Here is a 27,580-nt window from a genome sequence, read left to right as displayed (position 1 = left end):
ACTGTGTTACCTCCAATTTCAAAAATAAATACAAAAGCTGAAAGACATCCTGCAGAATTAATAAATCCAAAAATGGAAGCCAGATCTATAACTGATACTTATAAATACAGGACCATAACCACATTCTGCAGTTACATAAAAGGCAGTAAAGTAATTGAAATTATAGACGGACAATTATGGAAGCAATTCCACAACCACATTGACCTGCATCACTTGTACACGTGTAAACGGCTTTCGTTAGACCCTATTTCCTGCAGCAAAGTACATAGTAAATGTGTCCTTTCAACACACACACACACACACATAGCTAAGTACTGTAACATACATCACAGTCTATCTCTTCTCACATGTCATCAATAATGGTATCCAGAAATACTATCACATGCCATGCCGTGCTTCATTTCGTGCCTTTTCAAGTGCTGCGAGTGGTTGAAGGCTTGAGGGCAGAACCTGCACATGTACGGCTTTTCTCCCGTGTGAGTCCTGATGTGGGATTTCAGGTTGCTTCTCTGCGCAAATGACTTTGGACAAATAGGGCACTGGTAGGGCTTCTCCCCTGTATGCATCCGTTCGTGTGTTATAACATTGGTCTTGTGAGGGGTGGAGTATTTACAGTAGGAGCACTTGTAGCGGTGCGTGGTGTCCGACGCCCTTCTGCTCCACTGGGTCGTCCGATATCGCTGACCAGGTTGGGTATCCGCTCCTGCGGAAGATATTGAGAAGTGGAAAATGCAGCGATCCGGTGAAGGTAGACCGCGGAGCAATAGCCTCAATTTTGGAGCCGCTGACACTGTTCCTTTGCTGTGAATGTGACAAACAACGGACTTCGGACTAATACCCCTGTTGCAGAGGCAGTCTTGAACCATGATGGAAACCAATGGACATTAACATGCACGTAGCACCACCAAGTGTGTAACGTGTGAACCTGTCGGAGAACATTGTACCAATGCTCTCCGAGAAGTTTGACACATTACACGCTAGGTGGCACTACATGTTCAATGTTCAATGCAATGTCCACTGATTTCAATCATCATTTTAGACTACCTGTGTGACAGCCTGACAACAACGAAGCTGTTGACCTCTGTCCAAGGGGCCAGTGGACGGATTCGGCCGCCAACAAAGGACTCCCAGTGTCCTACAGTTGTTTACCCCATAATCCAGAGACCCTTTAAATACACTGCCCATGATGTGGACTGTCCCCGGTAGAAGGATAGATTCTGTTGGAAATACTGGAGGCTTTTGCTTCAACATGCACAAAATACTGCAATGCATAATTAAGACAAAAAATTATCAGAAAATGTGATTGGGACTGAAAAATATCGAACTGTACCAAATTACGTGTTGTTAACAAGCCTACAGTCCCCACTTGTTAAAACCTTAAAAGATGAGTGTGCGTAGGCAGTTCAGTTGAAACGCAGACACACACACAACGCAGCACAAAGGACAACATTAACGCAGCAAGACGTTGCACCATGAGATGGAAATGGTTGAAGAATGAACATGTCCCTCATTTTTCGCTGTTCTATATCTGCAGTTATAGCAGGTTTACCTTGCAATCAGCATGTGTTCACCTGAAAAAGAAAGGATAAACAGTACTTTTAGCGGGAGGAAGTATACCGTAAACACACAATATCTGTTCGATAAAAAACCTGGCAAGGCATCAGATACAATAACGGTAACATTTCCCTGAAATTGAGGGGGAGAACACAAAATACAGCACGGACACGGGACAAGGCTAGCAGACAGAGGAGATGCAAATCGTTATTATGCTACACACGGACCAAAACGACGTCAGATGGGGGAACAGTCATGGTATTTGCTGTGTACACAGTGGAGCAAGAGAATGGCAGTTTGACCAGTTCGTTTGGCACATCTCGTTCACCGCTACCGGAGCAACGAGCATCACACTGGAACACCGTGGCGGTCAGAAATACTGCTGGATAAGCTTGTGAAACACAAACACGTCTGCAAAAATTGCTGGTGACAAGGCACGAGGGGAGCTTGTAAACAGTAACACATGAACACATGCCATCGTTCTGACATCCATCGCTCCGATACCAAACCCGGCAAAGAGCAAAGAAATGCCCACCGGAAGTTTACGATGAGAACTCTTCGTCCGCCAGGAGAACCACCGTTCTGCAACTTCCTGTGTTCGAAATTTTGTTTCTGTGCTTGTTTACACCGTGTGGTAGCTTTTGTTCATGTAAAAAGAGTTGTTTTTGAAAGTTTCTGCGCTTCAAGCACCGAACGTTCGGTGTGTTACTAAAACACACTCATGCACTGTGCCAGAGCAGTGATATCGTTTTAGTTACCGTAATTTTGAGCAGCGGCATGGTGGTGGCCGAACAAGGGAACTGGGTTGCCGATGTCGTATTCGTTGTGGAGGGAACTGCAAACTTGAGCCCCTACGTTGAAAGTTTAAAAAGCAACTATATCGTGCCAACTTTAGAGTAAGTAATGGCTCCTTCTATCGTTGCGTTTTTTTCTCGCAAGTGTCTCAGGGACAAACTGGCTACACATGTTATCAGTTCTTACGACGCACGTAACACGACTTGTTCGAGATAAAACTGCACACTTGTGTTACGGTGTTGAGTGCTCGAGCTTCGGAGACACATTGCGAAATGGAGAAGGTTGAATAACTTTCGTGCTTCTTTGACCATGAGGCGAACAGACAGCTGTTTTTCGAGCCGCAAGTCTTCCGAGTCACCTTGAAGAGCAACATACGTACATAGTACAGAGTAATTTGTATACCCGGAAGTTTTTTTAAGTATGAAACGTTCGTTACAGGCCTCGTAAGGGATGTTCTTACAGACGAAAATCAATCTTTGTTGCGTATTGTGCACTGACTTGTGTCGAATGCTGCGGAATATGAAAGGTGGCTGTTATGATATGAAGACAGTATATGTCAGAGGTGTACAGTATCGTGGAGCACTCTGTCTCTCTGTCTGTCTGTCTGTATGTGTGTGTGGTGCGCCCCCCCCCCCCCGGTTTCTTTCTGTTTCTTCTTTATTTCGTGTGCAAGCACTTATATTTCTTCAAATGGAAGGGATCATGCTATCAAGTCCTTCAGACACACATTCAGACATCCAGTCAGACGCACATTAATCAAAGCCAGATGTGAGATTACAGATTCCCTGAATTCTCACATGCAGAGAAATGGCATGCCACATGTGGCATGCCGTCTCAGTGTGTGCTCACACACTTTGGTTTGCCACTCGAGTATCGCTGCACGTTACACATTCCAAGTGTAGTCTGAATACAATATAATATATAGAACATAATAATATGTATAATATATAACGGTATATAATGAGTAATATGATACTTCTGTAGTTTATAACTAGGGCCCAAAAATTTAGGCACTAAAAACTGTGGAAATAGGCAGGCAATTAGGCCCTCAAAAGCAGCTAAATAGGCAATAAAATACTAAAATAGGCACGTTAATCTGGTGCACTCGTTGACTTTGTTGGTACTTCAGAATGCTCCATCAAGGAAAAAAGGCTACAGTACTGTACATGCTTTGACTTGTACACGGATACTGAGGCTGCCTAGAACCACGTGATATTGAATACTACTCTTAGTTTTCCGGCCTCAAAGATCTTGAAAGGCCAAGTAAGGCCCAATATCTTGTTCAAATATACCTGCACCCCTTCTAGCAAACCAAGGTACTGAAGGAAACAAAACGAGAGAGAGAGAAAAAAAAAAGTGCAAGCATGCAGGAACAAAACGCAAAATTCAGCACTCAGCATCAGACTAAAAGATGCGCTCACCCTTGCACCTCTAAAAAAGGCTGCTATGGCATCTAAAAATGTTCAAAAAGGCTACAATTCGATAGAGTCGATAAAAAGGCGCGCAACCCTGAAAGTGTCGCATTTAGGCATTTTTTTTAGGCACTTTTAGGCAAAGGCCTAAAATTCCGGGCCCTATTTATAACCTGGTATAACCCGCTACCATTTCCTTGTGTACACACATTTCCAGCGCTTGTATTCCAAACCATGAAAACATTTGAGTACAGCCTAGCCCACTTTTCTTTGTGCGAATGAAATTGGTGCCAACAGCCTGCTCTTTGTAACCCCATCTCCTAGGTACTTCAATGGAGGACCAGTTGATGACAGAGACTGTGGATATGACGTAAGCTATCTTCATATTTTTGTTTTAATCCCATGTTACATCGTTAAATTTTGCGTTCCTCACATTTTTTTTTTTTTTTTTTGTTCTTGTTACTTTCAGAGTAACAGCACCACGTACGCCCTCGTCGTATTTATGGCTGCCGACTGCGGCATGGAACCCGCCGCAACCTGCAATGCGCCTACTACCAACGTAGCTAAACTACTTTCATGGTTCGACCGAGTCTCGTAAGTTTTTCTCAACGTGTGTGTCTTTGCAAATGTGAGCAGATGTGTGTCGAGTCTTGGTGCTTACATACAGGGGTGTCCCAGAAGACGTGTCGTTGAATTCTAATACGTAAAAAAAACTACGCCACCTAGAATCATGCGGTCAACGGCATTTGTTCTTACTGGGTTTTTGCCACCTCCTGATGTGCATGTCATGTAACCCAAGTTTTTAATTATGTAAATTTTTGCGAAGTGAACTCGGAAATTTGCCAAGTAAAGGTCACTCTTTTACCCCACCAACATGAAAAGCGTGCCGAATTTACTCAAATTGATTATAATTGACAGGAATATTGAGGGTCTGTCCCAGACTTGTGCGTAACGCGTTACTAGTAATTGCGTTACTTGTAATCAGATACCTTTTTTGAGTAATTTTTCGAGTAATCAGTTACTTTATTGTCAAAGTAATTTTTCGAGTAATCAATTACTTTACTGAGTAATCGATTACTAAATAATTGATTACTTTTCCTGCAGAGATTAGCTTATCTTTCAGATGTTCTGCCCCAAGTCAAGCGCCTGGTGCTATCAGCCTTTGTTGGGCTGTTCTACTATAGCAAGCGGGGGTCATTGTAATAACGCTCTGGAATTTCAGAGTCTCTCTCTCCCTAATCTCTTCCTACACCAGTGTGACGGTACCTGAAGCTTTGGAGGTTTTGTGAGTCATGGGGAAGTTCCACGCAATGCTCTTCCACAATCGGCTCAACGTCTTCCCGGGCGTACAGATCTCCTTGTCCTACGTGTTTTTGTTTGTCTTGTTATTTCAGCTGTTGCACTGTTGAACTTTTTTTTTTTTTTCTGAGGCACACAAAGACGGTTATAATTTGCGTGAATGCAGAGTAACGACCGAAGTAACGCGTTACTTTTCTACTCGTTACTCAATTACATTTGAAGTCGAGTAATTGGTAATGGTAATCAATTACTTTTTCCACAGAAGTAACGGCAACGGTAAACGTTCGGCTATTTTTTTTCCGATACGTTAGCTCCTCAATATTCCTGTCAATTATCATTAATTTGAGTAAATTCGGCATGCTCTTCCCATTGGTGGGGTAAAAAAGTGACCTTTACTTGGCAAATTTCCGACTTCAGTTCGCCAAAATTTACGTGATTAAACTTAGGTTACATGGTATGCACATCATGAGGTGGCAAAAACCTAGTAAGAACAAATGCCGTCGACCGCATGGTTCTAGGTGGCGTAGTTTTTTTTGTTAGAATTCGATGACACGTTTTCTGGGACACCCTGTACATTCCTCAACTTTACGATGACCAACAGCTTCATCGGCGGGGCTGCGGAATCGTGTAGCCATATCGTGGAAGGCTTGAGCACTGCATTGCAGGTCTTCGACGACTTTCAAACACTCCGTGAGCCAGGGTAGGGAATTGTTTTCTGATTGCAAGGTGCCTTTGTTTAGAATGGGAATCTTCACTTCTAGTCACAGCTCAGACGTATCTCATTCTTTCAGGGTCGTTGCGCAGAAGCATTGTATTTTAATATGCAACTCACCACCATATCGGTTACCAGCCCTCGAAAGCCCCGTCTACTCCGGCCATACTGTTGACCAGCTAGCAGGCATCATGGCTGAGGTGAGCAATTCTGGACACTTCCGAGTAGGATGTCGCAACACCGCTCTGTTCTTTAAATCTTCCTCTTTATGGTCAATGCTGACAGGAGTCGTCATTAATGATTTAACTTGCTTCGAATCTGTTGATTTTCAGAGACAAGTGAACTTCAGCATCTTCTCTCCCAGGAAGATCCCAGCCCTTTACAAGCTGTATGAAAAGGTAGACCTCATTCGTGTCTCAGCACTAGGGAACATATTATCTTTGAAATGCGGTGTGTTGTGTCATCTACTTGAAATGTCAGCAAAAAGACTGTTAAGCTTGATTTGAGATTCGGATTCTTGAGTCTTCTCTGAAACAAAGCACAACAACAGCTTTTGGTGTCCACTCATTTTCACAAAGCACACCTGTCCTTGTGCACACACGTATATATATATATATATATATATATATATATATATATATAGTATCAAATTTTTACCCCCAAATTTAGAAAAAAATATTTCCCAAAGACTCCAGGCTCTAACTTATAAACAGCGTACACACTACGAACATTGTGTTGTGTGGTCCAAATATCCAATACACGCCTTTGTAAAAACAAAATGTGGTTACTACTGTTTTAATCCAGGCCGGCGGAGACTTGCAAATGGCCCTGTGTAAAAATTATGCCAAAGACAGACGACACTTGGTCTTGCTAAAGGGATACCAGCTCCAAGGCACGTAAAACTTTTCTCTCTCTTTTTTTTTTTTTCATAATCCTCGAACCTCGACCTTACGAAAAAATACATTTACAGAGCGACCCATCAGCCCGCCCGTCGTCGTTCCTGAAACGAAGGTCGTTCCCAGCCCTCCTCCCGTAGCTACGACGCTAAATCCCCGCAGTCCGGCAACTACGGGTGTTCCCCAGAAGCGACCCGCGGCGGGGTCCCCACCAAACGCACGGGAGACCAAGATGTTCAAGCAGCCCACGTCTCAAGGTAAGAGTAAAACTGAAGCGGACAGTTGAGAGGCCGTGTATTCTTACCCTTCGCTTGCGTATTGTTTCTTTGTGGCCCCGCAGCATCTCCGATGAGTGTCATGGGAGGCTCCCCGCAACAGCCGCAGGGCGCAGTTCCATTTCAGAGTCAGGGGTCACGACCAGGAATGCCAACTCCCCCCACTTCCCATCTTGCATCCATCAATCAGGTGACATTCTTCGAAATAAAAAACGACAGTGCAGAAATTGTCTAGCAATTCCTGTGCAGGGGTGTCCCCCATAGCATGTGTATTTCTGTTTATTATACCTCTTTTAGTCATAGGGTTGCCACCTAGGGTTGCCACCAGGCCGGTATTATACCAGCAAGACCGGTTATTTGGGCGCTCTGCCGGTTGCCGGTAGGAAGGCGATACCGGCAGCCTTTTGCCGGTATTTGTGGCTCAAGACCATAACATAAGGGCTTTTACGAGATTTTCCCTTCAACATTCCAGTACAGCTTGAATAAATCTGGAACACAGACCCAGCTCCGCAGTCACCAGTCGTTTTCTTAGTTAGTCATTCTTATTATTATTCATTGTTATTATTCTTATTATCATTGTTATTTCTAGCATCAGTGATACAGCCACACACAGGAACCTGTGTTTCCTCGTATTATCTCTCTCTCTATGCGTGTGTGCTCGTCCACCCCTCACCCACTTTCCATTTTCCACGAGCCTTTCCTCCTTTCCCTCTATTCTGCCTCCTCTCCCTCAGTCGGTATTTTTCAAAATACTGGTTGAGGGAGAGGAGGTGGAATAGAGAGAAAGAAGGAAATGTTTGCGGGAAAGGGAAAGTGGGTGAGGAATGGAGAGTATACAGAGAGAGAGAGAGATAGAAAGAACGAGCGTACTCTCTCAAGGCAACAATGATAATAATAATGAATAACTAAGCAAACGACTGGTGACTACGGAGTTGGGTCTGTGCTCCAGATTTATTCATGCTGTAGTGGAATGTTGAAAGGAAAACCCAGTAAAAACCCCTATGAAAGGTGTTGAGCCACAAATACCGGCAAAAGGCTGCCAGTATCACCTTCCAACTGGCAACCGGCAGCGCGAGCAAATAACCGGCCCTGCTGGTATAGTACCGGCCTGGTGGCAACCCTACTTAGTCAGTGCTCATGAATGCTAAATGTATTTCGTCATTTCTGTTCCGTCCCCATAGCCAAACCCACCAAATGTAACCCTCCGTGCTATCCCTGACACAATGAACAGGACAACACAAAATCAGTCTCCTGTACCGGTCGGTAAGTTGCAGTTCTGACGTGTTTACTCACATATTTTGCGCCTTTGTGTAGTTTGGCACAAAAAGTGCCAATAAAATTATTTAAAAAATCGCATAATTTTCGCACATGTATACCAGCCCTGTGCCTCTCAGGGACCGCAGCAATTGTTTTTTTTTTTTTGCTTAACACACGGTTTTTGCAATGTTGGAAGTGCTACCGAAGAGACGGCGGTGCTTTTGTTTGATTTGTGCCCGCATTCGGGTGATGGTCCACTGGTGCGATGGACAGTACTGTCACTCTAACTACCAAAACAAACGTGGAAAGAACCACTAGACAAATACGCCATGAACTTGCAACACAACATGACAAAGTTTGTGAATATATAGTGCTGTTGGTTGTAAGTGCGTAGTGTCATTGCTTGCAGCGTCTCGCTGTGTTTCACCGGTTCATGAGCAGTAGTGGGCCCTGTATTTTGCCTCCTGAAACCTTTTAAGACCGGGAATTTTGTGTCGTCTGAATATCATTTTGGATGTTCTCACACAATTTACGTGTCCCCAAATTTTCCGACCGTTTCTTTTAGAAAAAGTGAGCAAATTATGCAGTAAATACTGTATCCGTAACGAAAACTCGAGACTAGGGGGAAAATGAATAAAAGGGACGCCCACAACTCAAGTCTGTCGAGACTCGTGTTGTGTGCGTCTCTCTTATTAATTTTTTTATTTTCCCCTGGTCTCGGGTTTTCGTTACGGATATCTGCCACCAAGTCGCTTGCTTTCTATCTTTTTTATTGTAAGCACAGTAGTTTCGTGCCTACAGTGTTCACTATAGTCTAACTGTAAACATAACTAACTATAGAGTCTAACTATAAACAGTGTACACACTACGAACTTTCTGCCTAGAGCCTAACTATAGTCTAACTATAAACATAACTAACTATAGAGTCTAACTATAAACAGTGTACACACTATGAGCATTGCATTGTGTGGTCCAAATATCCAATACACGCCTTTGTGAAACAAAATGTGGTTACTACCATTTTAATTCAGGCTGGCGGAGACTTGCAATATGGCCCTGCGTAAAAATTATGCCAAAGACAGACGACACTTGCTCTTAGCAGCATTTTATGCCCCTCTCCAGGTGCCTCACCCGCTGCTGCAGCTGGTGGGGTTCGAATGCCGTGGAACCAAACAGGGCCAGCTGTGTCGACACCGCCTCCGGCTACCAGCATGCCCCTGCTAGCTAGTCAGCTGTCAAATGCACCAATGGCCAGCGGTCCGCCCATGCGGCCATCCTTGCCAACCACAGTCACTTACGTTTCTGGTTCTCAAATGCAAGCAGGTGAGACTCTGTTCTCTTACGTAGACGTGAGAAACACCACGGTAGTCATGTCATTGCACGACCTCACGCGTATGACCTCAAGCATCCTACATTCGGTAGAACCTCGTTAATTCGAAGTCTTCTGGACAGCGAAACAATTGTGAATACAGTGAACGTTCGAATTATACAAACCTGGCCGCACGGTGAAGGAAAATGTATTTATTTGCCAAACAACTCGCCTGCCTCTTTGGCAGGCAATTTTCTTTGGCAAAAATCTTTGGCAGACAGGACCGCAGCAATCCTTCAAATTAACCGGAATTTCGAAGTAAGCGAGATCGAATTAGCGACGTTCTACTGTACACTGTGCAAACTTCACAGTGTCGTAATGACTGAATCAGATATCTTCTAGAAGCATGAATAAGTCTGCTTAGCATGCTCCACTTCTTGTTATAAATGTACGAGGTCTGTTCAAAAAATACGCGAACTGTTTGAATTGCACGGCTTCAGTTAGTTCCAGGGGAATCCGCTTGGTGTCACTAGATGTCTATACATCAGCTGATGAAACGCTGTTTTCTGATTGGAGAAATCTTCATTTGTTGGTTAACTACGCGGTGTTTCGTGAAGTCTGTTCTTTCCGTTTGTCGGATTTCAGAATGAATGACCTGAGGGAGCAACGACTTGCTGTGAAATTTTGTGTTAAACTTGGAAAATCTGCGACTGAAACATTTGCTATGCTCAACACGGCTTACGGTGATGCTGCTATGAAGCGTACGGCATGTTTCAAGTGGTATGAACGTTTTAAGGGTGGTCGACAGTCGATTGAAGACGACGAGCGTCCTGGACGTCCTTCCACGTCAACTGACGACCCACACGTCGACGAAATCAACACCCTGGTACGGGCAAATCGACGTCTGACCATCAGGGAGCTTGCTGAAGAGTGTGGAATATCAGTAGGATCTTGTTACGAGATTTTGACCGAAAAATTGAGGATGCACCGCGTTGCTGCAAAATTTGTGCCACGACTGATGACAGACGACCAAAAAGCCAATCACGTCCAAGTTTGTCAGGAACTGCTTGATCGTTCAGAAGAAGATGACGACTTTTTGTCAAGGATCATAACAGGTGATGAATCATGGGTCTACGGTTATGACATTGAAACGAAGGTCCAATCGTCCCAATGGGTGGGTGAAATGTCCCCCAGACCCAAAAAAGCTCGCCAAGTTCGATCCAATGTCAAGGTTATGCTGACGGTTTTCTTTGATGCCAAGGGTGTTGTTCACCACGAGTATCTCCCCCAAGGCTCCACAGTGAATCAGACTTACTACATTGAAGTTCTGAAACGTCTGAGGGACGCCATCCGTCGCAAAAGGCCAGAAATGTGGAGGAGTGGCGATTGGTTTTTCCATCACGACAACGCTCCAGCCCATTCAGCCCTCAGAACTCGGGAGTTCTTGGCGAAACATTCGATCACTGTTCTTCCCCACCCCCCCTACTCACCTGACCTTGCTCCTTGTGACTTTTTCCTGTTCCCAAAACTCAAAAGACCCTTGAAAGGAAGAAGGTTTGAGACAGTTCACGAGATTAAGGCAAATGCGATGAAGGAGCTGAAGGACATTACAAAAGAAGCGTACCAGGACTGTTTCAACAAGTGGAAACATCGTTGGGATAAGTGTGTCCGTTCGGGAGGGGAGTACTTTGAAGGGTACCCGGAGATGTAACTTGTAAATAAAGTACATTATGTTTTATGACGTCAGTCCGCGTACTTTTTGAACACACCTCGTATCTACCTACATTCTTGTATTTTGAAGGCTCGTACATGAAACAGTCATACTTTAGGTTAGCATCTTTGTGTGGCTGAGCTGTGAGCGAGCTGATATCGACATTAATGTTGGGAAACTTTGCTTAATGCGATAATGTTAATGTTACGAGGCTTTGCTTTTTGTTTCCTGTTGGCAGGTGATAGTTTCTGTACATTGCATAGTGTGGTGAACCCATTACTTGCTCTCATTTGTTCTCGAAGTAACTGACACGCATCTTGAAGGGTTTATACCCATTACAACCGCAGGTCTGCGCGCTCCAATGCGCATGGGTGGCCAGGGGGGACCCCAGATGGGATCCGGAATGGCCCCTCAGCAGAGCACCCTGGCCGCCCAGCTTAACCAGATGCCCCCAAACTTTGCTCAAGTGCCCAACACCCAGGGGGCAAACCCGCAGGGAATGACCCCTCAGGGGATGAACACTCAGGGGATGAACCCTCAAGGGATGAACCCACAAGGAATAAATCCTCAAGGGATGACTCCACAGGGCATGAATCCACAAGGGATGCAGGGAAAACCGATGCAGCAACAGGGGCCTCCGCAGGGTCCTGGTCCGATGCAGCAACAGGGAGTCGTACAGCAGCAGCAGCAACCTCAGCAACAAGTGGTATGAAAAGCAAATATTTTTAACTGATTTATTTTTAGCTAATCACACTGTGGTCTTCGCTGGTATGTTGAAGGTATATGAGGTGATTCAGGTTGGTTATAAAGCCTGTTTGACAGTGCAGTGCAGAAAGCTCTACGGTTGTAGGGTTAGTCATCATGCATTAAGAATCGTTCTATTGACTTTGGCAGGAGTGAAGCTGACACTTCTCTGTTCTGATTAGAGAAGCAGTGTTCCACAAGTTAATTGCAAGTTACTTTGAATGTTGTGTGCAGCTTGCAGTGTTTGTCATAACTCAATATTTTCATTCGGTTACAATCAAAATTTTACCAAGCTCTTTCTTTTCTCGACACTACTCCACAATGTGAAATCGCCGGTTGCTCGTAGACTCTCGTTAATTCAAACTCCCGGGAAACACGGAAATTTGTTTGAATTATCGGAAGTTTGAATTATCAGACATGCCTAAAAATATGAGCTACAAAAAAAAAAAAATGTCATCGAGGCATATAAGTCTCGTGCTGGCAATGATCTACAAGTGATCCTCATGACTGCTGTGGCTCACATAGTGCAATCCAACTAACCACTACGTTTGACTGACATCACAGTAAGCTGGGGGGGGGGGGGGGGGGCAGTTTCTACCTTTCACGGTAGGGTTCACCCACAAAATAGCAGACCAGGAAACTTCTGAAGCCCTTTTAGGTATAGAATGGGTGCCCAGTCAGCATGCGAACAGCTTGTCAAAGTGTCAGCATATTTTCTTTTCACGTTTTGTTGGTAGGGAAATTCTGCGAGTGGGCGGAAAGTTTGAATTAAGGGAACGCGCAGTTTGAATTATCACCAGCGTTGAATTATCCGAGGTTTTCCCTGGGTTTTTCTAAGACTTTCCAGACGACTGTCGGCACAGTATCCCTGAAGTCGGCCCAGGACGCATACTAACCCCTCCCCTGTCCCGCACTCCTTCCTGCTGTCCTCTCTCCATCTGTCCACATCTGTACGCCGCCCATAGCCACAGTTGCACTGCGGCGCTAACACAGAATAAAAAAAAGTTTGAATTATCCAGCTTTTCAACATGTGGTAAACATAGCGAGCCAAACAAAAATTCCAAATTTCTTTGAATTAACCGAGAGTTTGAATTATTGGGGTTTCATTTAACGAGAGTCTACCGTGATAGAGGGCAACGAGACGTTATTTTTCTGGTCCCTACCCAGCAAAAATAGGGGATAGGTGGTATACGCCAGTTCCACAGGGCCTGCCACTTGCCACGAGATAATTTCTTTCGAATCCACTTTCCAGTCACTCTGAATCATCTTGATAAGACAGGAATCCCGTTTTACAGGTGGCGCAGGTGTCACCGTGAATAGGAAAGTGGGCACGGAGCACTGAGGGTGCTCGGCAGATTTAAGTCCCCGCCGAGCACATCCTGGTGTTCACCCTGAGACTGATTGCACGAAATGAAAGCTACAAAGTGCTCACGATATGACACTGCTACACCGAGGCATCTCATGATGAGTCAGCCAGCACTAGATGGCCGTTATCTTCTGCATAACTTTCAGGCAGCAACACGTATTTTTTTGTAGACTCCCTCAAGTTGCTTCTACACATACGCAGCATCGCTTTCATCCGCCACCAGTCTCCAGGGTACCCAAGGGTAGCGGGTCAGGCGGGAATCATTTTCGGTGCTGTGGTTCGGAAGTGGGATCTTAGCATGGTGCGCATAAGAGCGCAGTTATTTTTGCTTTTTATTTTTATTTATTTTTTGCGAGAACTTAAGTCTTATGGATTCCCAGCAGCCATTGCACCTGTTGAGAAAGGGGATATGTTCTTGTTCAGACTTTTGGCAGTAGTCAGCTTCATATTCATGCTGCATAACGCTAGAGCGCATAAACTAAGTAGGATGTGTATTTTGCATGTAACAGATCTCTGATGTGCACATGGTACCTCTGATCCAGTCTCCCAAAACAACTAGCAAGGCCCCAATGCCTGCGACTGGCACTCGAGTAAGGCAACGCCCCAGTGTTCGAATTTTCGTTATCAGATAACGCGTCACTTTTCCCCCCCGATTTGTCACGAGTTCTGGCACGGACGTCAGTCGCAACGTTCACGTAAAATCCTAACCCTCGGAAATGGCTTTCGTGTGCAGTTGTGTGACGTTTGGAGTGCGCCAGCTTATAAAATGCCAGTAATGCCAAACACTATGTTCAATTCAGCGTCACAGCGCTAGTAAAGTAAAACTTCCCCAACCACGATTGATTGATAGCCACAGATGATGGCTTTAAGGGTCACGGTATGATTGTGTCCAGCTGCAGGTGAAGGAGAGGCGTACCATATGGCAGGGGCAGGTTGAATTCCAGGACAAGACACCAGGGACCTCGCGAAACGTCTACACCCTACATTGCAGCATCTCCAGTCAGGTCATCAATGGAGAACCTGAAGTGTGAGTGAGCTGGAATTGCACGTGGTCTCTTTACTCATCTCGAGTCAATCTCAGCCTGGGCTATACATAGATGGCTTATTGTTAGAGCCTGAAGTTTTTTGGGAAACATTTTTTTCTGAATTTGGGGGGGTAAAAATTGGGTAAATAAACGTGGCTTCTTGGTGTACTTTGACTTAGTTAAAAAAAATACGGCGCCCAGCTGTTGACGCACTAAATTCATGCGAATTTGGGTGATAAAACTTTTAGTATGCTAAATCCTTGGAGAAATTGGGCTCAGTTACTCAGACTAGCTGTAGTGGTTTGGTACAAACTGTGGTGTAACTGCGTTTGCTGCCAAACAAGTAAGTTAGTGCATTCCTGGTAATTTGCGGGTAAAAATCGATGTTCACCCTAAAGGGTCAAGCTTCAATTCGAGGTGCAAATTCGGCTAAAACTTCAGGCTCTACTTATTGTATGTACTGTGTGAATGCCTTTAATTCAGCACAGATGTGACCAATCCAACAACAAAAAAGTCACTGTAACCTGTTCTTTTTTAGCATGTCCCATAGGAGAGTAACATATTTTCTCGAATCTAAGACTGCCCCCCGAGTTCAGGGTACACAAATTTTGAAGAAGAGTAAACAGAGACTGGGAGGCAGTATAACAGTTGAAAAAACGATGCACAATACTATTTATTCATCACCACTTCTTCTTCTTCGCTGCTGTTTTCTTTATTGCTATCTGCCCACAGCTCATTGTGCTACGTTGTGTCTTGTGTGTGCACGTCTGCTTCTATGCACCGAAATGAAACAAGAGCTTGAAAAGCGGCACAGAGTCTCACACTCTCGTGTGCGCAAAGTGCGCTGGGGTCACATTAAGGGTGGAGTCTGAACATTCGCGCTCAGGGGTGTGTACTGAACGCACCCAATGCATAAGACCACTCCCCTGACCTCGTTGTGAGGCGGATCTTCGAACCTAACGCGACCCCTGACTTTGAAACGTGGGATTTTGGGGGAAAAAAGGGTCACCGTCGATTCTGGAAAATAGGGTACATGGTATTTAGCATATTTTTCGCTATAATGACAGTTCTGACTCAGTTTTGACTGTCACTGTGGAGAAGAATATGAGCCGACTCGCAGAACGCTGATCAGCAACAACTGGTCAATCATCCCCTCGACCTTCTGCAAATTTTGCAGCTCCGCCGACAAGTGGCCGCCAAAGCTCAACCTCCAGCTGATGCCCAAGTCCATGTTGATGAACGTAGTGCTGGCTGTTAAGAGTGCGGCGCGTTGTGTGGTGCTGGGTTTTAGGGGAGGACCAGACGCGAACAATGCAGCAGACGGTCTCCAGAAGCTGTCCTGCTTCATGACCAATGCATGGTTGGGCATGGTGCATTTTGCCAGCCCCCCCGCTGACATCAAGCTCATGCTGGTGCTGTACATGCCTGAAAAGAACTTTTACATGGGTCTCATCGCAAACGACCAGGAATCGCTCTTCAGCGCCGTCAAACAGGTGGTCGACACGCATCGGAAGCAGCAGCAGACCAAGAACAAAATGGTGAGTAACCGTGTATTCGCACGGGCGACGTCTCCACGGAATATTCCGCTGGAAGAAAAAGCGAAAGCACTGCTCACGTAGACCATGTTCCGACCTGTGTTATGTCGAGCAATCGCACATGGTGCGGAATGTCGGGAGTGGTGTACTGCGCGTTTAGCAGACGACACCGCCAGCGTGTTTTCCTGTCGTCTGCTACGGAATATATCGTGGCTGTGCAGCAAGATATTCCCCACGGTTAGCAATATACATTAAGACACGTTGATTGAGCGCTCACGATCACGTGACAGCAGAAAGCTGTGCCGTTTTTCGCATCTTCGGCTTCGGCTTCGGCTTCGGCGCATCTTCGGCTTTGGCTGGGGGAATGTCGCTCGTGTGAAGCCACGGTAAGAAACCTGTGTACTCTAACCCTTGCACGTAATGATGCTGTATTAGAAATACACGTAGACCTGTTTGAGTAAGAAGGTGGATTTCCAAATCGAGGCAGGTTGGCCGACATGCACAGTTGATACACGTGCTGTTACAGCACTGAGTATATGGTACGTGGCCCTATTGGGAGCCAAACAGAACAGAATGTAAGACAGCTTTTGTATTCTTTTTACAGATTGTGTGGGAGTGTGTAAGTTTCTCTTTGTTTTGTCACGTAGCATATGTAGCATGTGTGGTAGGTTGAGCAAGCATTGGTTGTATCCAGAGCGAGCTATACAGCATCAACAACATAGCCTAAACATCCCAATAGATGCAGAAGTATCGTAAATGGTGTAATAACCTTCAGCGTTATTAAGTTCTAAGGGAAACTCTCTTCTAGTAATGACATCGCAGGAAGTACAATGTTGTTTGGCAATTGCAAAGGGCAAGATAGAATGCCGAGGGTTGACATTTTGGACACACAGCCTGCACTAATGATGTCAACGAGGAGAAAAGCAATTTGTGTATATAGAGAACAAGTCATGTGGATAATTCTGTATCACAAAGATGCAATTATCTGATGCAAGCAAGTCACGGGGCTCCCATATAGAATGGTAGGAACATACGTGTCGGCTATCAAAAGCGCTGTTATGGATATGTTATTCTTATTGCCGATATTCGTTTAACACTTACGAACTACGTACTGTTTTGCAATTAGCCAACAAACAGATACTGCCGGACACCAATGCCAGGTTCCATATATCAGGTAAAATACTTGACCATGCTTTCAGGTAGGAGCACCTTGTATGAAGCTTGTTCCGCTGGATTTCTGTAACGTAAAGCATTACAGAAATTTGCAAAATTTGCATAATACAGTAGCCAACTGATTTTTCGGACTCCGATTATTCCGACTCCTTCGGTACTTCGGACTACCGCGGGGGGACGGCGACCTTTGCCATGGGATTGATACGCTTTGCGACTGTTTTTCCGGACCGATCGAAGTCCGACGGCTCAATTTTCCGTACCAGAACGCTTGCGGAGAAGCAGTGGCAACTTCGAGATTTTGGATTGTGCACTTGGATTGGATTGGATTGGTAACTGGAATCCTAGGCGAGACTGCTGTAAAACTTCAGAACTGTACATTTAGGTGACTATACACTGCGGTGCAGGTACCTCGGTACTTTCGGGAGTCGGGACGCACTCCCGAATTTGTTTGTGCACATCGTCGCTGTTCGTCAGCTCTTCATGCTGTGGGCACATCGGTTTGATAAATTGTGCAGGCGGAAAGTGAGTCATATTACAGCGTTGAATTTAGTGATGATTTGGCGATTTAATGATCATCATTTTTATTGGACTGCTGTAGTATTAGAGCCTGAAGTTTCCGGGTTTAACCCGATTCTTCCCCGGATTTGCACCCCGAATTGAAGGTTGCCTCATTAGGATGAAATCCGATTTTTACCCGGCAAATCGCCCTCACTGGGATGTCTGTAGGAATGCGCACTAACTTACTTATTTGCCAGCAAATGCAGTTTACATCGCTGTCTCAAAAGCGTTAGTACCAAACCACTACAGCTAGTTTGAGTAACTGAGCCCGATTTCTCCCCGAATTTAGCGTACTGGAAGTGTTTTCACCTGAATTGGCATGAATTTAGTGCACATGTCTATCTACCCGATTTTTACCCCCCGAATTTAGAAAAAAAATATTTATCGAAAAGTTCAGGCTCTATGTATTATTCAGATTTTTTTTCCGGTCGCCATCAAGTCTGGAAAATCAATCGGCTACTGTACGTTGTAGTGAAATGAGAGTAGAGGTTTGACTCTCTTCTTCCGCTGTAAATGTTTTCCTTTGAAGTGGGGAATCTGGGGAGCGTAAAATGCATGCAAGCTCCATGCATATTGCTCAGTGGTGGCTGGACTAGAATGGAGGACTTTGTAGTGGCTGTGTTTCCTGAGTGCTTTCCACCCATTGAGGACTGAAGAATATTTTTGCACTACTGCTTCATTTTATGGGAGAGGTAGAAGACAAAAACGCGTAAAAGTCGCTAACTGTCCTCCACGTGACTGTTTGCTGGAACGTTTGGTTTTGATCAGGATTGTTTTTCAGCCCTACCATTACGTGGAGGTGAGTGGTTTGTGGGACGCACATGCACTTCTTTGCACTGCGGTGGTGGTGGTGATGGTGAAGCACCTACATTTAGTGCAATGCTGTAAAGCAGTTTCGCTTTGATGCGTTCGATGCATGACTGAATGTCTGAGCTTACGCCGGTGTACCTGGATGCGACCGGCCATGTGTGATGTTCATGCTTTGTTTCCCCCTCCAAAATCAAATAAGATTGCAACCAGTATTATACGAGGTGCTCGTGCGAGGGCATGGCGGATGCAGGGCTCACAAATTTTAGTTCTTGCTGCGTGCAGGAAACGGAAACAGAAACGGCAACCCAAATTTGCTAAGGAAACGGGATCGGAAACTAAAATCCACTAAGGAGACGGGAAACCACTGCCAAAAATCGTCTGGAAACAGTAACGGACACGGAGAACGAAAAATTGAATTTCTTAGGTACCGGAAACAGAAACGGAAACACTATTATTTTCGGTAACCGATCATGGCTATAACTGTTATAGACTCTGTGGTCATATTCTGGATAAAAGTTACTCTTGAGAAGCTGGTGTGGTCTGCCAATGCTTTGCACTGTGACCAAGACAAGCACCCATACTTTACCTAAGCACCACGTGGGTCAATGAACCCCCGAAACCCTCCCTGGTTACGCCGCTGTTGCTATTGGCAGCTTTTGTGATTCCATTGACATTGTTATCATCCATGTGTGCTGGTGGAGGTTGCTATGCTATTTGTGAGACGATGCTATTTGTTTCATACGCTGCAAGTTTGTCACAGCTAAATGCGTGTCATATTTTTCCCGATTTAGCTTCAGAACATGTCGGGTGGAACAATGGCAACCAGTGCTGGTATGGGAATGCCTGGACCTGTTTCTAATCCAGGGTTAGGAATGGCCCAGGTATGAGGATGACAACCGCAATCTGCTAGCAAAAAGTGTCACGTGATGCTTTTTTTTTTCTTTCTTTTTTTTTGCAGATGATGCCGCAAGACCAGCAGCAACAGCAGCAGCAGCAACAACAGCAAGTGGCACAGATGGGCGTTCCACCGAGAGCTGCAATCAGCGCCCCACCCCAACAGATGGCAGGGGGTGGGGCAGCAATGGGGGGTGCTCCCCCTCCGTCTTCGGTGGCACAGCAGCAGCAAGCAAATAGGCTGTCGCAGCTTGAAGCTGAACGACAACAAAACCTGGTTGGTGTAAAGCACACTGTTCTCTTTGCTTGGAACGTGAGATCATGAGGTTGTAAAAATGGTTAATTTTGCGGTTAATTCCGAAAACATTCGAATGGAGCCGCGTCTGGGGGCTACCTTTTTGGGGCCTTAATTTTTGCGTAATTTTAGAAAGGTAAAAACGGTATGTGAACAATCTTAAAAAAGCGGTTAGAAATGGTGCCAGGTGCATCAGAAAGTCATAATGCTGCAATAGGTTGCATACATTGATGCGCTTTGAATTCCTGGATCTTATTTGTTGCAATTTCCATTGAGTATACTGTCTGACTTTTATGAACTGTGCAATGAAATGGGTCTGTTTGAAAGAATAGCAGTGTACGTTGTTACTGATAGTGACTGCAACATAATGCTGGTCGCGAGTCAGCTGAGACGGTTCAAAAGGGCAGGTTTTGCAAACTCAGGCACCTTTTTTCACATTCACAATCCTATGATTCCTTACGTGCCTGTATGTATTGGGTGTTTTTCTTTGTTTTACTACACAGTTTTCTGCATACCAAGGATCTGCATTAAAAGACACTGTTAACTTAACGGCAGTCAACTGACCCAGCACCTCCTCTTCCCAAATGCTGTTACCACCGTTATTTCGGGAACACCAGTGCCTGTGTCGTGTTCAGAGAATAAAACGAGGAACCGTAAGATGCAGCTGTTGTGCTCATTGAAATGCACTTGCGTTTGTTTCAGCTCAAAATACAGCAACTGCAGCAGACATTAGAGGCGGCACAGGCAAAGGAGCTGCAGTACAAGGCAGCGCAGGAGCAGCAAACGCTTCTAGAACGGCAGCGTGTCGTCAATCACCAGGTTCAGGTGCATGCTCTGTACAAAAAGTGGTCTAATTTTAATTCTTTCTCTGTTAACTGCAACTCTTACCAGTAGCTAGTGGTGTGCATTGATATTGACTGCCTCTGGGAGAATGCGTTGCATAGAATGGCACTGCATCGTAGTTTTCCACACTTTGAAAGTCTGGGGTAAATTTCGGGCATTATTCATTTGGGCATTACCGCGACAGTACTCCTCGGAAGGCCACAGGTTGCGTTTTTGATCCTGGCCCAGACGCCAGCAGCTGAATGAATTACGGTCAATTAATCGTGGTCAGCGATGAATTACAGTCGGCATTCCGGTCCGAAATATCGAGTCCCGAAATGCACCGTAATAAGTCTGTCTTAAAAGACGAAAAGTCCGAAAAAATGGACACACTCAGAGCGAAATGAATACAAAAACAGCGGGCAGTCCATCCAAAATATTGAAAGCAGAAATACATTGGCTCTACGCAACGTTTCATGGTGCCGAGAGTTTTGTCCAAAAAATTGGAAAGTTAAAATTTTCGGAGTCCGAAATAATACCAGTCAGTGATTGTAATTGCTAATCTTCAACGCTTCCACTGACAAAGGGCACGCATGGGCGAAGGCATAGTCGTAAGCCATAGAATTGCCTTTCCTAACAGCCTCAAACAACTGAACTGGTCAATATGGTGTGCACACGTACGACGGGAAAGGGGAAATTTTTTTATGGTTATCGCCCTGCCCTTGCATTGAGGAGATGTACGTTGCACACCGTCTCCGACTCAACACTGTACACAAGTGCAGCACACTTTGTGCTGACCCCTCATTACAAAAAGCCCCGCCGGGGGTCCACTAATACATCCATTCAGCCACCCGGGATAAGTGAAGGCAGTTGCTAGGTATTTTCCTCGGCGGTTCCTGGAAACACTTGTCCGGATTCGTAAACTGAAGCCAGAGGCAAACCACAACACACACACACACTGGACTGACAACATGCCACTTTCGTGATTCTGCAGCACGTACACACGTATGTTGCTTGCCTCTTCACAATTTGCAGCATAAACCTCTTCAAATTTTATCAATTTCGGTATAACGAAATTGTGACGCCCGAATTTTGTTATATTATCAGGGTTTGACCGTATTTGGTTGATACTTTTTGGAGCTACTGGTTCCTGGTCAAAGTTGTGACCCTCCACTTGTTTCATGCAGCACCTGCCTTAGAAATTAGTAGTTAGAAATTAGTAGTAGAAATTAGTTCATTTTGTCCTGCTCTTGCAGGCATGGCAACTGCAACACTGCAGTGACTATGGACGTGACGACATAACATACTCAGGGGTATGTTGCGTATCGCTTTATTTTAATGCAATGAAACATTCATCGTGGGCATCGGTGGAGGAAGTGCATGGCAGTCACCATGTGTGCACATGGATTGGGCTATGCTTTTCAGCCGCGTATGTATAGATGGGTGTTGGTTTCAGACGTGTACCTAATCTGTGTCCCCTTCGTGCAGAGAGTCGAACAATTCCCAATCCTTAGGGCAGAGTCAAAGGTTAGCAGGACTCAATACAATGATACTTCTCTGCAATAAACCTACATATTTATTTATTTATTTCAATATACCTCCAAAGGCCCCTCGAGGGACGTTACATGAGGGAGTGGGTTACAGCATCACGAGGATATGTACGTATAACTTTTAGCGCAGAAAAATAAAAAAACAAAATACGAGGCTCTGATAATGTGAGATAATAAGGTAACGTACACAACAAACTTCATGCTGATAGAGCCCGAAGTTTTAGGGTTTTACCCGATTCTTTCCCGAATTCGCACCCCGAATTGAAGGTTGCCTATTTATGGTGAAACCCGATTTTTACCAGGCAAATTGCCCTCTCTGGGATGTCTGTAGGAATGCACTAACTTACTTGTTTGCAGTTACGTCACTGTTTGTACCAAACCGCTACAGTTAGTTTGAATAAACTGAGCCCGATTTCTCCCCGATTTTAGCGTAGTGGAAGTTTTTTTCCCCCGAATTCGCATGGATTTAGTGCGCATGTTTATTTACCCGAATTTAGAAAAAAATATTTCCCGAAAACTTCAGGCTCTATTCATGCATCATGAATCGGCAGTGTGGTACATCATCAGCTACGATGAAAATGGATCATGTGATATACTTTAATGGTACATAAGAGGTCCTGGACACAAGGAAAACACGCATGAAGGTAACCGGATAGTAACTGCGAGAACGGAACTGAGATAGCATTACGAAATTCTTGAGTTTGTATTATTGTAGCGATGTTGCTTGGGGGATATGATGAAAGCAGCAGTACAAAGTATTATGGGACCCATCATGTTGTAATGCCACTCTTTCCATCTTTTACAGCAAGGTTTAGTGCGGTTATAGGCCCATGCAACAAAGCATTCCTAATGTCACATCAGCCAGTACTACTGTACTCATAATAAGCAGCATGTTGAGTGAAATTTGGCAAGTCCTGAAGTGTCCCCAGAACTAGATCGCAAAGCACCTCAAGGAACTTAAAGGAAATCATAAGATGGGATGAAGAAACACAAGGAAATAATTAAGGGCCACATCTCTCTTGGGTTCATAAGTGGAGCAAAAAAAAATGTGGATGAAGCTGTGGAAATATTCAATAAGATTGCCAAGTCATCCCAATCATCATCCGATGTACCAAATGACACATCGTGTTAGGTACTGAAGAAGACGTTTTTGCTTCAGCCTCCTTAAAGTAAGGATAAATGAAGTTGCGATCATTACTATGAAATATGTCAGCGCACTTGCGTAGGGGCAAGCGAGTGAACAAAAAAAAAAAAAGTCTCTCAAATTTTGTTGTAGAAGCTGTCTAGTAGGTCTAGTAATATGCACCATGTATACATTTGCATAATATATAGTACTATTTCCATTTGCGAACCTTCTAATCATGCATACAGGTGCTGTCAGTGCAAGCGAAGGTTGTAACTTACTAAACAGTATGATATATCACTGAAATCAGTGCAGTAACTACAGTGCCAGCTGTAAAAATAATGTGTCCACATGCTGTGGTTGCAGGGTGCATTGTCACAGGGTTCTTTTTTCTTGAAAAATTAGATAATTAATCTGATTAATTAGGGATGATGAAAGATATACTGGCAACTTAAATTGCACAGAGCACTCAGTCATTTTTTTCTTTCTTAAATATTGGTGCATGTTACTATTCAGGACATCCAAGAGACCAGGAACAAGTCTAGGCAGACACTCTCAGACCAAGGTTAACCAATCCCTCTCTTTTTTCTTTTTCTTTTTTTGAGACTGATCCAGTAGTGTGCAGCGCACAACGAATTCCAAACTGCACAAAGCTGCTACTTTCAGTCACGCCAGTGTAGAACTGAAATTCCGGTGCCTTTTTGAAAGAGCGGACAGCAGGCAGCGTGAGCCCAACTGAAAAAATTTAAGTTCTACTCTCTGCCTTGTTGTGTCAACCAACACACACGTGCATACTTGCACCATAGCGGTTGTCACAGAAACCACGGTGAGGGGTAGCACATGACGCGCAGGTTGCACTTTGCTTACCCGTGTTCTGTGTGGAAAGCTAGGATGTCCTCTTCATTAGAACTTCCTGCACATCGTGTATGGGCATGCAGCTTCATTATTTCCTGTTTTCATCTGCATGATGTTTTCATCGCACCTTCTGTTAGGCACTCCATAATGCATGGTTGTTGTTGTTGTTGTTGTTGTTGTTGTTGTTGTTGTTGTTGTTGTGTATGTGTTGTACGTGTACTTGGGTGTAGCACACAGTGTCAGGTATGAGGGCTCAATCTGCACAGGAATATACGAAGATGTACGAGGGTATCCAGGATGTAAGTTTCAATCGACTATTACAGAAACTTTGCAAAATTTTTGTTGGTTGGGTTCTGTTCATCTAAACTACTACACTTCTACCATTATTAAGGCATTTTATCATAGCGGTGAGGATTAGTTTTTGCATCCCCACATCGTCGAATGATGCCGATTTCTTCCTTCATACCGGCTTCCTTCACATCATCATCATCATTTTCATATCTTTCTTTTTTTTTTTTTTTTATCATCTCTTTCATCTTTGAGAAGAAGCTCGCCACAATGAAAATGTTTTTGTCACCTGTTTTCACAAGCTGTCCAAGAGCTATCCCCTCGACTGCACTCTGTAAATATGAAAGGAAGGGAACCGCTCTGTAGCCATAAACATTTTAAATATGAAGAAAGTGTCATCAACACCATCTTCTTGTCTCAAGCTGGGCATCTGTGACCTCCCAGTGGACAGATGAACTGGCGTACACCCCCCACAATGAGGACCGCGGCTGGAAAGTGATGATGTTTGCAAATGCAGCTTACTTTCTGGATGTGCCTCGTGCATCCTCGGGGGATGATAGCATCAAGAGCCCAAGCAGCACAACATCTTGACCCAATATTGCACCAATATTGGCAACACTGGCCCAGTCTTGATCCAATCTTGATCCAATCTTGATCCAATCTTGATCCAATCTTGACCAAGATGTTGTGCTGCCTGAAAAGTAGTCTGCTGCTGTCGAATTCAACTTGTGTCCAGCCATTGCGTATTTCAAGATATTGTACGCAAAACTTCACTTAGCGAAGTCCCGTATTTGTTCGTTTTAAGATAAACAATAAAAGCGAAGGTGCAGACGTTCGGCTTTGGATTTGGATTAGTGTTTGGATGCGAATCCTGCGTGATGTCACAGTGCCATGTGACCAAGATAAAGGCATCCAAAGATTTTGTGGATTGCTAAAACGGAATGAACAACTTTAGTCTCAAATCTGTGGTCTTGATGATTCACACAGCAAATCTCAAAGGTTGCTCACAGTCTCATCACAGGGGAGGGATCGTTGGCAATAAAATTCAATTAGAAATAGTTGGCGACAAATATTAATGAAATATTTTGTGTGCCAGTGTTGAGCATCAGGGTAGGTAATCAGCAGGTACTTAGCTTTGGTTTAGGTTCACTTCAATTATTACTCAATAACTTCAACAAAGATCTGTTAAAGCCCGGCATTTTATAGCAACCCTATACTATTGCATATGCCCAAATTGGAATAGAGACTGAAGAGTACGCTGTAATTTGCGTATACCAGTCTGTGAGGCCAGGCTGTGGTTTGTGTTGTTTTCCCCCCATCTGCTTCTCCTAAGTGAATAGCACCACTGAATTCCTTTTGACTACTCTGACTAGTCACACCGTGAACCACAGCATTATGAATCAAAATTGTTATTGTTAACTCTAGTTAGTTTTCTGCACATGTCTGCACGCATGAACGGTGGAGAACCCTGCAGCAATTTTGTGTCCGTCGTTGTGCAGCACACTCTGCATGCAACGTGATGACTACAGCACTTCCTTCCAGATACACCAGCAACAGCAGCAGCAGCAACAACAACAGCAGCAACAACAGCAGCAACAACAGCAGCAGCAGCAGCAGCAACAGCAGCAAAGATTTCAGGCTGGTCCAAATTCAAACTTGAGGCACATTTTGCAGCATGTGAGTACCACACTGACCTTTGTAGTCCGTGTAGTCCGTGGCAGAGGACGGGCCTATTGCCCCAAAACCACCTGCAATTTGCAGGTGCCAATGCAAGGACGGTAGTGACCATAAAGTGTACAAAAAACTTGCGTTACATTGCGGTCACACATGTATGCAGATTCGCGTCACACCGAGTAAGATCTCAGCAGTTTTAGAATTAACTGAGTTCCCTATGGAAAAACAACATGCAACAGCAGCTGAAAAGTGTTGTGTCAAGTGTCATGTTCCTCATGGCGAGCCATAGATGGTGCAACATAAAATCATGCGTGTCGACACGTTTCTGCTGTCTAGCAGATTCGGGTACAGCTCCCGTCAACCTTAATAATAACACTCACGCTCCCATTTCCGAACGCGATAGCAGCCACGCTGGGGGAATATTAAGTAAACAAAATCCTAAGATTTCCTTATGGCCCCAAGGATTGCTGTGATCATGCTTGAAAGCGAGACCATATTCTTTTCCAGCGTTATTATTAAGGTTGACGAGAGCTGTACATACATAACTATTTGCTTCGTACTTGCTTCAGTTTCAAAATGACTGTTTGCACAGCCCTAAGAAATAAGTAATCCTGTGGTAGTCAGTCAGTCAGTGCAGGGCTATGTAGTTCCAAACCATGATGTGTAGTAGCAATACTGTTTTTTTGTTGTTTGTTTCTTTCTTGTCAGTGAGGTAGGTATCTCACTCAGGTCACTCTTGCACCCCAATTCTAGCAAATGCGTCAGCAACAGATGCTTCAGATGCAACAGAACCAGCAGCAATCTACCATAAGAGCGCAGCTGGCCAGTGGAGGCCTCGTCACAACTATGGGGGGACCACAGGGCCCACCGCCCCAGCAGGGTCAGCCCGGGGGCGCTACCGGTTGGGACGACACCACGGCACTCTTGGATCTCCTGGGTGGAGGCCCACACAATGGCTGATTCACGGTGCACATGAGAGACGAATGAGGGAATCTTTATTTTCAAGCCCACAAGTCATTGCATTGTTTATGTTCTACATTCTTCATACCTGTAATGTGAAATAATTTGGAGGCGAAAGAGGGTTCAAAACGTATGTGGTATACAAAACATCATTTCATTGTTGTTGGTATGTTTTTTTTTGTTTTATGTTAGGATCATGTCATCTGGACTGATCTACTGGGCCACTGTGATGTGGAATAGTAGAAGACATTGCACGTTTGAAGATTAATAGAATGTTAATGTACTTCAAGTGGTGTACATATGTGGCTTGTCGATTGCCCTCAAGTATTGCCTACTCAGACTTTTAATAATGTCTCCCTCATATTCTCATGTTCTGACAAACATGTAAAAAGTTGAACAGCATCTTTTCCTATTGTTAATAAAGCTAATGTATATGTATAAGGCATTGTCTATGTTATTGAGACGCTGGGGGCTCGAATGTGAATGAAAGGCAGACTTTAGTGCGAATTGGGGGAGGAAAACAACCTTCCTAGAATATACTCACTTTGTGCTTGTGAAGACGAGTAACGTAAGCACCATACAATTTATCTCGAAGGTTTTACAGAGTGGGACTACATAGCTTCCTTGCATCCTGAGTTTGCACACAAATATTGGATACCTGCCCAAAACATAATGCATTGAAAAAAGA

The 27,580-nt window shown here is 44.5% G+C and overlaps 1 protein-coding gene and 1 long non-coding RNA gene across 15 annotated transcripts; one reads left to right on the top strand and one right to left on the bottom strand.

The window, feature by feature from the left end:
* Positions 1 to 574: 574 nt before the first annotated feature.
* Positions 575 to 2,632, bottom strand: LOC135393964 (uncharacterized). Of its 3 annotated transcripts, none has more exons than XR_010422731.1 (4): positions 2,313 to 2,632; positions 2,090 to 2,192; positions 1,150 to 1,571; positions 575 to 703 (listed from the first exon to the last, which is right to left on the bottom strand). It is a non-coding gene; the product is annotated as an uncharacterized LOC135393964 (long non-coding RNA). The 3 variants fall into 3 exon arrangements; XR_010422730.1 differs by having other exon boundaries at positions 1,550 to 1,571; positions 2,313 to 2,622; XR_010422732.1 differs by lacking the exons at positions 2,090 to 2,192; positions 2,313 to 2,632 and adding an exon at positions 1,782 to 2,076 and having other exon boundaries at positions 1,550 to 1,571.
* LOC135393962 (mediator of RNA polymerase II transcription subunit 25-like) lies at positions 2,132 to 27,333 on the top strand. 12 transcript variants are annotated; one of them, XM_064624352.1, is made up of 24 exons: positions 2,132 to 2,450; positions 4,086 to 4,131; positions 4,231 to 4,355; positions 5,662 to 5,760; positions 5,852 to 5,972; positions 6,105 to 6,170; positions 6,577 to 6,664; positions 6,743 to 6,925; positions 7,009 to 7,133; positions 8,125 to 8,206; positions 9,323 to 9,523; positions 11,544 to 11,926; positions 13,840 to 13,920; positions 14,224 to 14,357; positions 15,533 to 15,893; positions 16,495 to 16,509; positions 17,017 to 17,064; positions 18,403 to 18,420; positions 19,223 to 19,312; positions 19,390 to 19,602; positions 20,323 to 20,439; positions 25,801 to 25,823; positions 25,857 to 25,935; positions 26,686 to 27,333. In XM_064624352.1, the coding sequence occupies exons 1-24, from the start codon at positions 2,332 to 2,334 to the stop codon at positions 26,890 to 26,892; spliced, it is 3,024 nt and encodes a 1,007-aa protein (XP_064480422.1). In that variant the 5' UTR covers positions 2,132 to 2,331; the 3' UTR covers positions 26,893 to 27,333. The 12 variants fall into 12 exon arrangements, with proteins under 12 accessions (XP_064480422.1, XP_064480420.1, XP_064480418.1 ...); XM_064624350.1 differs by having other exon boundaries at positions 20,323 to 20,445; XM_064624348.1 differs by having other exon boundaries at positions 11,568 to 11,926; positions 20,323 to 20,445; positions 25,801 to 25,935.
* Positions 27,334 to 27,580: the final 247 nt, after the last annotated feature.

This window comes from Ornithodoros turicata, chromosome 5 (genome assembly GCF_037126465.1).
Source record: "Ornithodoros turicata isolate Travis chromosome 5, ASM3712646v1, whole genome shotgun sequence".
Lineage (NCBI taxonomy): Eukaryota > Metazoa > Arthropoda > Arachnida > Ixodida > Argasidae > Ornithodoros > Ornithodoros turicata.
Note: the sequence above shows the minus strand (reverse complement) of the source record. Positions and strands in the feature narration are given on the sequence as shown.